This window comes from Lepisosteus oculatus, chromosome 3 (genome assembly GCF_040954835.1).
Source record: "Lepisosteus oculatus isolate fLepOcu1 chromosome 3, fLepOcu1.hap2, whole genome shotgun sequence".
Lineage (NCBI taxonomy): Eukaryota > Metazoa > Chordata > Actinopteri > Semionotiformes > Lepisosteidae > Lepisosteus > Lepisosteus oculatus.
The window spans coordinates 33,720,563-33,732,732 of record NC_090698.1 but is presented as its reverse complement, the minus strand read 5'-3'; the positions used below and the strand labels follow the sequence as shown (position 1 = coordinate 33,732,732).

General features: G+C 38.5%; 1 protein-coding gene across 2 annotated transcripts in view; it reads right to left on the bottom strand.

Moving 5' to 3' along the window:
- Positions 1–12,170, bottom strand: part of ric1 (RIC1 homolog, RAB6A GEF complex partner 1) — a 132,292-nt gene that overhangs the window by 16,975 nt on the left and 103,147 nt on the right. For both annotated transcript variants that reach the window (XM_006627000.3, XM_015338093.2), the window contains exons 12-17: positions 10,568–10,756; positions 9,703–9,741; positions 9,098–9,208; positions 8,251–8,340; positions 7,620–7,780; positions 7,393–7,531 (exon numbers count right to left, since the gene is read on the bottom strand). In XM_006627000.3, coding sequence (XP_006627063.2) covers positions 7,393–7,531; positions 7,620–7,780; positions 8,251–8,340; positions 9,098–9,208; positions 9,703–9,741; positions 10,568–10,756 — 729 coding nt within the window. The remainder of the gene's footprint in view (positions 1–7,392; positions 7,532–7,619; positions 7,781–8,250; positions 8,341–9,097; positions 9,209–9,702; positions 9,742–10,567; positions 10,757–12,170) is intronic.

Sequence of the window (12,170 nt, the reverse complement as noted above, 5' to 3'; positions counted from 1 at the left end):
GGAAGAAGAGATTTTAAGCACCTACATTCAGTCGAGACATCACAGTGCTGTCCATCACTGTTGTTTATATTTATCAGCTTCATAGTCCTGCTTACCACGTTCATTGAATGTATTATGATACTTAAGAAAATGTATAAATTCAAATATTTTGTTATGTAAAACTGGGCAACATAACTCTAGTATGACTGATTTATTATTATTGATATTTAATGGGTTTACACAGTTGTGAATACAAAAATGTATTGGTGATATACCACAGAAAAACACTTAAGTACATAATTAATTTTAATGTACTTAATTAATTAAAAGTAATGATTCAGATGTAAAAAGTATCCAAAGTTATAAACAAACTTATTACTGCCTAATCAAATTGAACATGAGACTGGAAACACCAAACAAGAAAAAGGTTCAGGACCACAGGCAAAGCCTAATAGACTTTACAGATGCAGCCATTCAAAATGCGTGGGCGATACCGCATTATTTTGCGGTACGCTGTACGCAGTCTACCGCAAGCTACCGATAAATACCTCGAGTTACCGTAAATTCTCCTATAATACAACAAGCAAAATAATAGTATCCGGAATTTTCGCAAGGTGGAGCTAATAAAGCTCAACCTCTCATGTTTGAGCTGTGGCCATCAAAGTCTTTAACAAAGATATTACTAATAGTATTAATAATGAATGACCTTGGACAAGCTGTAAGTGTAAACTCAAAGTATTGCCCTGGTCAACATTCTTTTTTTCATTGACCGTCTTTGTAAAAGTAACACCACAGCATTTCGCAATCACGCATTTGTTTCCAATCATGCGAAGTACAGTAATTTTTGAGAATCGATTCACCATGCCTTTCACATACTCATAAAAGAGATTGATTTAGGAACATAAACATATTACCGTATGAAAACTGTACTGTATACAGTATGTATATGTATATTTAATGTCTTAACTGTGCCCGTTTAAGTATTGAATATTCATATCTAATTTTACCACTGAAGGGAAATCTTAGTAGCTGAGCATAAAAAGAATAGGAGCATACTGCAACACGTGTGAAGGCCATAAACGATATTAATTTTGGAACATAAACATACAGTATATGGCTGGTCTCGGTACTTTAAAGAAAACATACATGAAACATGGTTTCATTATGACCAGAATCGGTCTTGAGATATTTTTAACTTGATTTACAGTATTTGAGAGGTATGTCTTAACACCGATACTACAGTGCTTAAGTACTGCTCACGTATATGTTTCTAGGTTTATATTATGCATTTCATACGGTCAAATTACTTTTGAGCAACTAATAAGAAGCGTGAAACGGTATGCGTTTTAGTTTCGTTTTGTGCTGGGACCCGTGGATTGATTAGAGATATCAAGTACATACAAGTCATTTTTTAAATGTTGTAGTTCGTCTTGAAAAAATGTTACGAGTACATCATCTATCAACAATTACACAGTTTCTGTTTCCATATTGCGGATTTTGGTTACGTAATATTATTTTCTAGATTTCACGTTGTGAATATATGATTTGGCAAACAGAGCCGCAAAGAAGTACATTATGGGTTATTGTTTTTTTTTTTGCAGTTTTATCTAGAACAAGCGATGCTTAAACTTTTGTCTGATTCTTGTGAAACTATCCACACGACAGTTACAGTACCTAGGAGTTGACTTCAGTGATGTCACTGATGGGATGTTTCTAAAAATCCATCCTCTGTAAAATGTCTTCTCTAGTTGTCCTGCATATGTATTCGCTAATGAAGCTGTGTGTTCTGAGCCTGGATCTCTACATTTCTGTATGAACCAGCTTAGAGGGCTAAAGACAGCTTGTGTTTAAATTGAGTGTAAGGCAATTTATGCTTCTAAAGTGATGGTCAGCATTTATTATTGTACTGTGCTGTAAACTTGTTCTGTGCCTAGTCACATTATTTTATAGCGTTTTTATAGCGTTATCAAATCCGGTGGCGCTGTGTGTTAGTTTCCTGACTCCCATGTCACATGGTCTGTGATTGAAACCTGTGAAACCGGTTTAATTCGTCACAGCCAGCACTCCGGTTGTAAACTAGAAGCAGGCGAGATTTCCAGCGAAAGACACCTCCCCCTTCTTCAGGTGTGAGGGTCTTCTGCTCAGAATGAAACGCTAAAATGTAATGTAGGCTCTTAATGGGTTCAATTATGATTTGGGCTTGATTGAGGTCGCTGCCTTTCATCTAAAACCCTACTTGAATCCTTCTAAACTAAAAATCAGTGTTAGTGAGTTCTAAATAAAGAGGTATCCAGGTAACAGTGAAACGGGCGGACAGTCTGGGGAGATCGCCCGTTTTCCATGTAAATAGTTCCCTGGTTCCGCACCCCTTGGTGTTTCTCTCGCTCTCTCTCGGGTCACCTGATCATTAGCTCGAAAGATTTCAGTGCTTTGTGTATATTCTAATGGTAGTGGGGGCAGGGTGTGTGGGAACAGGTTTGGTTGAAATTGCATTGGAGATCTATGTTCTTCACACCTGAAACATTTTCTCTGAAAGCATTTTCTTCGCAGTTTAACCGATCTTGTTACAGCATGTTACAGTTTACTATTATTAACCATATTAATTTTAAGTGCTTAATGTAAAATCTTGTAAAAATATATTTTCATTGTTCAAATATACATTAAGTCTGACTATCATATAATAAGTTAAATACAAAACTAAAGAAAAAATAGGGTTAAATATAATTCAAAATATTTTGCTAACAATGTTAACTGTTTTTGAATAATAAAATGTATTAACTAAGGAGTAGGATGGCACAGTTGTTAGTATGTTTTTTGTTTTGTTTCTTTTTCATAAATACAACAGTAGTACCTGATGTCTCAGTGGCTTCCAAAATTAAATTATGCATGCAAACCTGTGAACTAGAAAGATAACTAAGATATCCATCCATTTATAATGGTGGCAAAGTGGTTAGCATTGCTATCTTGCAGCACTGGGGTCCTAGGTTCAATTCCTGCCATCCTGTGTGTGTGGGGTTTACATGTTCTCTCTGGGTTACATGGTTTTTCTCCATATGTGTGATATGACTCCCTCTCGCACTCCAAAACATACTGGTAAGTTAATTGGTTACGGGAAAACTGGCCCTGGTGTGTGTGTGTTTGTGTCTGTCTGTCCTGTGATGTCCTGTGATGTCCAGGGTGTATTCTGCCTTGTGTCCGTTGCTTACTGGGATAGGCTCCAAATCCTCTGTACTGGATAAAGAGATTAGAAATGGAAGTAAAGGCACTGTGTGGATGGAACTATACACAGTGTTAGAAACCCACTATGAAATGGCAGCATCTCACTGAGAATAAAATATTTTATAGTGCTGGCTTAAGGAAACAGCCTTTCCACCTCTCTTGCACATCAGTATCCATACCTAGTTATTTAAACAAATTGCCTCTAATTATAAACATCTTAATATGCTGGCTCTGTGGATCCGCATCAGCTATGTTTGCCCATTCCTTCAATTCATGTACATCCAACACACAGTTCAATGCCAGCAACTACACATAATCTAAAATACAATCCTTATTTCAGTATCTATGTAAAAATATAGTCTGTTAACTTCATCATCTTCATCAAAAGTATGCCTAATCCCATTAGGAAGTGATCTTGTTATAAGTGTATTCCTCAGCTTTCCCCAAATTACCTTCTTCTTGCCAACATCTCTAGTCTTTTATCCTGCAATAACTCAGCCAACACTTAAATCTCCAAAAGCTGCTTGTGTTAATTTCTTTAAATCACAAATATCATGTGTAAATACTGGCCATGTAATACTCTGCATTGTGGAATAATAGTTTATTTTAAAGGGAACTAGAGAAACTAAGAACTAGAGAAATCAAGAAAGGCTTTTTTTTTAGAATTAATAAATGCACATCCTGTTCACTGGGGAAATTAAATCCACACTGAGCAATCTTCAATATGTTCAGAATATGACAGCAAGAATCCTATCAGGGATGCATTACACCTGTTTTCAAGTCCTTGCACTGGTTACCTATCAGATTTCGAGTCAACTTCAAAATCCTTATCCTCCTTATATACTGTCCTACAACTGTTATTATTGATCACCGAATTATTGTACTTGACATGACTTCATTCAGCCTTTCCTGAACGTCTATGACAGACAGAGAGAGTGCTGTTTCTGGTGCGATCTTTTGCAGCTGACATTTCACTGTTTTAAACGAACAAGAAATTAGATTGCTCATAAATCACTTATTCTATATAAACACCGCGTAATTGCCCTCCGAAAATCCTCTTTTTCTTGTTCGTTTTAGAGACCTTGATCGAAACTGATTTTAGATGTCAGAAAGGATTTTTCTCTGTATTTCCTACATTGCTTTGTCGAGATTTTAACTTTATATCTAGGCTCAGATTTCAACTATAAATCGTACAGTAATTAATAGCAGTAAATACTGATGTTTTGCGCCCTCCTACCACAAAAATATATGTTTTGTAGTTGGGATGAACTTTAGTTCGTACGCGTAGCTACTCCGATTCGGACACCGAACAGTTAAAGATGGCGGCAAATCAGACACCCAGAGGGGGGGGGGGGCGTCTTCTCGCCTCCATAACTAAAATGCCAAATAGGAGTGGCTTAAGCGACATACACAGTCGTGTAACTGACAGTTTGAGGTAGCCTATCATGTAAATTTCGCTTTGCTGCTGATAGGTTAAGCTTTAGAAACTCTGCCCCAAAGTCATGTGACTGATTTTTCACCCTGTTTCGTTGGTTAAACGCAATGATCACAAGCACCACTATGGTAACTGGGATGTGTAGTTTTTAATTCCGTTTGAATTATAACTGTACGTACTGTCTTCATATTTGGCCAGGGCTTTAAAGAGAAGGTGCGCCAAAAAATGTCGGTGCTGTGGTCTCCGCTTTAAAGGTACCCCCGTGCTGGAAGAATTTGACCTCAGAACGTTTGCCCAGCGTAGTTATAGTGGACATAAAAACAAGAGTTCGCTGGCATTATATCCTAGAAGACACAGACCGGCACCAGACCGGTAAATGCTTGATGAACTAGGGATTGGACAGTTTCCAAGTGCTTGTACAATCGATGGAAATGTTCAAATAAATGTGCAAAAGAAATAAACAAAATAATCATTTATTTCTTTATCATATTGGCTAGCTAATGTCCTCTCTTTGCTAGTTAGTGGCTGTGTTTCTACGTTGGGTAGCAATGGGTGACTGTTCTCAGGCGGAAGATGTAAACAGCTTAATTTTCGTGTTAAATAATTTTTAAAAATTAAAATTCATTCTATACAGCAATCACATATTTGGGTACCGTTTCATAAAACTTTCATGCTTAAAATGTTTAGGGAGAAATGGAAGACTGGTGTGTATTTTTTCTTTAAACTATCAAGACCAGCCATACACAGTACAGTTTATGTACATACAGTAATGTTTATGTTCCTAAATTAATATCGTTTATGACCTTCAGATGCGTTATGCTCCCCTTCTTTTTATGCTCAGCTACTAAAATTTCCCTTTAGTGGTAAAATTCCATATAAATATTCAAAACTAAGCGGATTGAAATGTGCACAGTAAAGACATTAAATGATTAAATCTTTTCACTACCAACCAATGCACCACGAGTGCCCCTGTCGGTCATTTTGGCCAGCCAATCACTTGCCCTGCGAGTTGGTTACTGTACCGCAGGTTTTTACTGCTCATTTTGAATGGCTGCTTCTGTATGTGTATTTCCCAATCTAATATATTCTATCAGTAGCCTGTCAGTAAGGAGACACAACTATATTGCCATACCACTATGGTCTCAAACAATCTGGCTTCCCTAAAGTCTCCCCTTAATTCAATTTGTGAATTTCTCACTTTTTCACCAATGGATTTGGACTGTAGACACACAGTGGCTTCTGAGCGAAACCAAGGTATATACAGTGGTGTGAAAAAGTGATTGCCCTCTAAACCTAATAACTGGTTGGGCCACCCTTAGCAGCAACAACTGCAATCAAGCGTTTGCGATAACTGTCAATGAGTCTTTTACAGCGCTGTGGAGGAATTTTGGCCCACTCATCTTTGCAGAATTGTTGTAATTCAGCCACATTGGAGGGTTTTCGAGCCTTAAGCGTTTTTTTAAGGTCATGCTACAACATCTCAATCGGATTCAGGTCAGGACTTTGACTAGGCCACTCCAAAGTCTTCATTTTGTTTTTCTTAAGCCATTCAGAGGTGGACTTGCTGGTGTGCGAACCCAAGTGCGCTTCAGCTTGAGGTAACGAACAGATGGCCGGACATTCTCCTTCAGGATTTTTTGGTAAACAGCAGAATTCATGGTTCAATTTACCACAGCAAGTCTTCCAGGTCCTGAAGCAGCAAAACAGTCCCAGACCATCACACTACCACCACCATATTTTACTGTTGGTGTGATGTTCCTTTTCTGAAATGCTGTGTTACTTTTACGCCAGATGTAATGGGACACACACCTTCCAAAAAGTTCCACTTTTGTCTCGTCAGTCCACAGAGTATTTTCCCCAAAGTCTTGGGGATCATCAAGATGTTTTCTGGCAAAACTGAGACGAGCCTTTATGTTCTTTTTGCTCAGCAGTGGCTTTCGTCTTGGAACTCTGCCATGCAGGCCATTTTTGCCCAGTCTCTTTCTTATGGTGGAGTCATGAACACTGACCTTAACTGAGGCAAGTGAAGCCTGCAGTTCTTTGGATGTTGTTGTGGGTTTTTTTCTGACCTCTTGGATGAGTCTTCGCTGCGCTCTTGGGGTAATTGTGGTCGGCCGGCCACTCCTGGGAAGGTTCACCACTGTTCCATGTTTTCATCATTTGTGGATAATGGCTCTCACTGTGGTTTGCTGGAGTCCCAAAGCTTTAGAAATGGCTTTATAACCTTTTACAGACTGATAAATCTCAATTACTCTGTTTCTCATTTGTTCCTGAATTTCTTTGGATCGCAGCATGATGTCTAGCTTTTGAGGATCTTTTGGTCTACTTCACTTTGTCAGGCAAGTCCTATTTAAGTGATTTCTTGATTGAGAACAGGTGTGGCAGTAATCAGGCCTGGGTGTGGCTAGAGAAATTGAACTCAGCTTTCCAAAGATGTGATAAACCACATTTGATTTATGTTTTAACGGGGGGGGGAATCACTTTTTCACACAGGGCCATGTAGGTTTGGATTTTTTTTGCCCTTAATAATAAAAACCTTCATTTAAAAACTGCATTTTGTGTTGTCTTTGTCTAATATTTCAATTTGTTTGATGATCTGAAACATTTCAGTGTGACAATCATGCAAAAAAAAAAGAAATCAGGAAGGGGGCAAACACTTTTTCACACCACTGTACTTATACAAAGTATAAAAAAAGAATTACCTCCTATATATCAAGTGCTTTCAGAGCACTATATCATTGTACAGAATTATATGTTACCTGCTGTGGAGCTTTGAGTGTTATCCCTGTCTCTGTTCTCACAGATGTCAGAGTCACTGATACCACCAGGGTAGGATGGGGGATATAGCGGGACATTGACACTTCCTGAAGCAGTTCAACACTGGCTGTAGGGTTTGGGCTGAAAAGTACACCAGATATCATAAACAGGTGGACATTACATGAGCAATTACATTACAGTAGAGGCTCATTTTTAAACAGAAACACACCTGTCTTGCTTCCTTTCAATGCTGTAGAGACAGATGGAACAATCTGCCCTAAACAAGATCACCATGTTCCGGAACACATTCAGCAATAGTGTATCTGAATGCAATTTGGTTATGTTGGCAAAGGCGTTGTCAAGGTTAGCGGACCTCAGGTAAAGTCTTAGCTAAAAAGAGAAAAGACATCTCAAGTAAATTATCTCATAATATTGCTTAAAATTAGTCAGTTAACTAAATCCAGGGAGAAATCACACAAAACACGTTTCTTTTTTATATGAGACTCCATTGGAAAAAAAAACAATCTAGCAAAATATATGATAAAATCTGAGTGTTAGTAACACCTAATTTCATAAAGGAAGCCAAGAAGAAAATAATTATAGAGTTGAAAGTTTCAAAGCTACTAACACTGGTAATAATAAAACTCAAGTTTTTACAGTGAAAACTAAGGAGAGAACCAATGTAATAATGCATTGAGTTCTCCAAGTCTCATTTTCAAAGCCAAAGACATCTTATAGTGTTCTGTAAGATCCTTGTGGCTAAAACTGCTGTACATTCAATGAATGCAATACAAACATGTTCTTATCTGTAATAATTACCATCTAGAATTTGAAATGCACTACTGTCCAATAGAATTTACCTCTTCTTGTTGGTCAATTAAGTTGTAACATGCAATTACAATGAAGTCCTTCCACCATGCTAAACCACCAGTCACCATCATATTTTGCTCCTGAAGTGGAAGAAAATAAGATAATCTCAAAGAGTAATTCTGTTATTATTTCATGAATATTCTTATTTTTTTATTAAGTAGGTATGCTTTGCAGTGTGTAAAACTGAAATGCATTGAGTGTAAAAAAACCAAAATGTGAACAAAGATTTTGTTAATTTAATTTGCATTTATTTTTGTCTCATAAAGGCAGTATTTATTTGTTACAGATGTTGTGGTGGTTTTGTGGAAAGCAAATACGCTTTCAGCACAGATTGAAAGTCAACCAAATTTACTTGTGGTTATATGCTTTTTAAAGGGTCACATTTATCCTGTTCCACAGAGGTGGACAAATGTGCAAACAATTATTTCAGAATTTTTTCACTTTTAACATTAGAGCTCTTCAGCTTCTGCAAAGTAGATGTTTTAAAAATACATCCACCCAAACACTGGAGATATATAAGCATACATATTGTGTTTTAAATATATTAAATTGTTTCATTGTACTTTCAATATATGCAATGCCACCCTTGATATTTATACAGGTTATGTCTTGTTTTGCTTAGAGAAATTCCAGGCTTGACTGTACACAAATATTCTAATTTGGCAAGTGAAACCAATATCAGCATGTACTGAAAAACATTATACTGTTAATTGTGCAGTGGAAAAATAATTTGTGCTCTCTAACATAAAAAAAGATGTAACTTATATTTATGGATCCCTTGATAACACATTTTGTAGGAGCAAGATGTGAGCAAACACATTCTAAAAAAACTCCCACCTGGGTAATATTTCCAAACAGCTTCCATTTCCTTGTGTATAAGGAATAGTGTGCAAACCCACATCTCCCTGCTATTGCCACACACTGTCCCAGTGTGTCTATGGCTGCAAACTGCAAAAAGCATAAGAACAGCAAAAGAAGTCTGTGAAACACTGAGGATCTTTACAGGAAAGGGGAAATGAGATCAAAAGCACTTGGCGTACTAGGGCAGAAAATCCAGCTCCTCTTTGTGTGCAGGACTCATTTCACTGAACACAGTACAATGCACAAGGATGTGAAGGCCCTCTCATTAAAGTATTTCTTTAATACTTTTAAGAGTTACTTTAATTCTTTTAAGATTAACAGGTGATTTCCACAGTGGAGACAGACCCTCAATTCAACCTCTAAAAAGCAGCACCTGCTAGAGCACATTATTGACAATATTACTTTTCAGTGCCACGAAAAGCACTTGTAGAGAATTCCTCCACAAAGTCCTGTTCATCTGTCAAAACAGACATTACACTCTAAAATGAAGACACTGTACACTCTTCTTCACATGTACAACAAGAGGATTTCCATTCCAGTACAAGGATCAATACTAGTAGTACAGACAGAAAGAGACTCACCCTTATTGGCCAGTTACTCTCTAGATATGTGCTGTGAATCTACAAGGAAAATAAGAAAAATATTTAAAAGGTAATACACGCAACATTATTAATTTGTCAGTGAATTATCAACTTAAAATCTAAAACAACCTGCCTTAGATTCTTAATTTTAGATTTTTGTTTAAGAATGAAAGGCTAGTTGGGGTGGATTTGAGAAAATCTAAAACGTAAGCTTGAAAATGAAAGCTAAAGCCCAGTTACTGAATATCCTCCTTGTTTAAAAAAATATATATAAAATTCAATTTAATAAGAATAATTAAAAGTGCTTTACAGGTAAAAGGGACTCTCCTCCAGCACCACCAATGGGCAGCCCAACCTGGATGATCCAATGGCAGCTTTAGTGCGCCAGAACGGTCACCACACATCAGCTGTCAGTGGGGAGGATAACAGGGTGATGAAGCTAATTCACAGATGGGATTAGGAGGCCATGATTTATAAAGGCCAATGGGAAATGTGTCCAGGATGCCTCTTTTCGAGAAACACTCTGGGTTTTTAATGACCACAGAGAGTCAGGACCTCGGTTTTATCTCTCATCTGAAAGACATTACTATTTACTGTATAGTGTCCTCATCAATATACTGGGGCATCAGGACCCACATAACCCGCAGGATGAGTGCCCCCTGCTGACACTACTAACACCCCTTCCAGCAGTAACCTTAGTTTTTTCCAGGACTTCTGCCATCCAGGTATTGACCAGGCTCATACCTGCTGAGCTTCAGTGGGCTGCCAGTTGTGAAATGCAATTTAATGAATGTATGCTGAGATAATTTACATGTACTAGCACATTCAGATTATAGAAACCAGACCTCGGCAGTAAATGGATTACCTGGACTACATGCCAATGCCTGTGTCCCAGTAAAGTGCTTAAACCCTGAGATACCGAAGCAGAGGTGTGGAGAGGGCTCATCTCTCTGGGCAGCCTGTGCTCTGTACTGGTGCTATGAGCCTGGGCATGATCCCCACACGTCAGGTACAAGCGATCTTCTCCATGCAGCAGAACCTGCTCCTGGTTACTCTGGGGGAGAAAAAGGAAACATGAACATTTAAATCAGAAAGTAGAGCCAAAGGGCAAGATTCTTTCCTTTTGCCCATTAACCATAATTTAAGCATTTCAAAAAGTATTCAAACCCATCCAATGGCATCCCATTGTGTGAAACAATGATTTGTATACATTTTTAAACGTAATATTTTGTTCAAAACCTGAATGCTCTAAGTGGGGAAAGTCGCCATGGGCACCTGGATGGGACCAAGCTATGCCAACATTTTTGTCGGCTGGGTAGAAGAATGCTTCTTGGTTTCCTTTACTGGCTTTGTCCCTGACCTCTACAAGCGATACATCGATGACTGCGTCGGTGCTGCTACATGCTCTTATGACCAGCTAGAGCACAGCCTGCATCAATCCTGGATAACTAACTCTCACCTGTCCCTCAAATACACAGTTAACATATCTTCTAGACAAAAATTTATCTGTTAACCATCCATGACTCTCATCCTCGGTCTATTACAAACCCACAGATTCACACAGCTATCTCCTGTACAGCTCTTTTCATCTAACTCTCACAAAAACCTTTTTTTCACAGTTCCTCAGGCTACGTCGACTCTGCAGTGACAACATGGATTTCCAGAACCAAGCACTCAAAATGTATTTTTTTCCCATCAACAGAGAATACCTCACCCGGGCCAAAGACAGCCCACGGATCATCAACTCGACCAGGAACTCTCGGTCTCAGAAACGCAATCCTTTTGTGCTTCCCTACCATTCTAACACACTTTCTATCCCCATGACCATTATTAACAACTACTCCATTTTACAGGGCGATCCCTCCATCGGTACCCTTTTTTCTAACCACCCAATCATCTCATACTTCCAACCACCTAATCTACATAAACGTCTGGTTCATAGCTCCCGCACTCGGCACTCGGCAATCATCCCCACCAGGCACCTTCCCCTGCAACAGAACTCGCTGCATCACCTGCAAATAGATATCTAACAACATGCTCGTTCATGGACCCTCAGGTCAATTCTGGATCACCCAGACGACATCTTGTACCTCCAGCAACCTCATTTACTGTATCTCTGGCAAAAAATGCCCAGCTATATACGTTGGGGAAACAGGAAGGAGACTAGGGGACCGCTTCAGAGAACATGTTTGGGCTCTGAAGATTAACAATTTCTCCAAGCCCGTGGTTTCCCATTTCACCTCAGATGGCCATGATCACACTGATCTCTCTATTTTCAAAGAAGGGTTTTTCAACTATAGCACAAAAACAATGGAAACTAAACTCATCCTGAAACTAGGTTCACACCACCCCCTTTTCTCAATGAGCAACTTATTTTCATGTAATCTTCTCTATTCTCATGCAGGTTTTGACTTCACACCTTTCTTCACCCTTCCCCATTTTGCACTTCCTCTGCCCCTCCTGCCTCC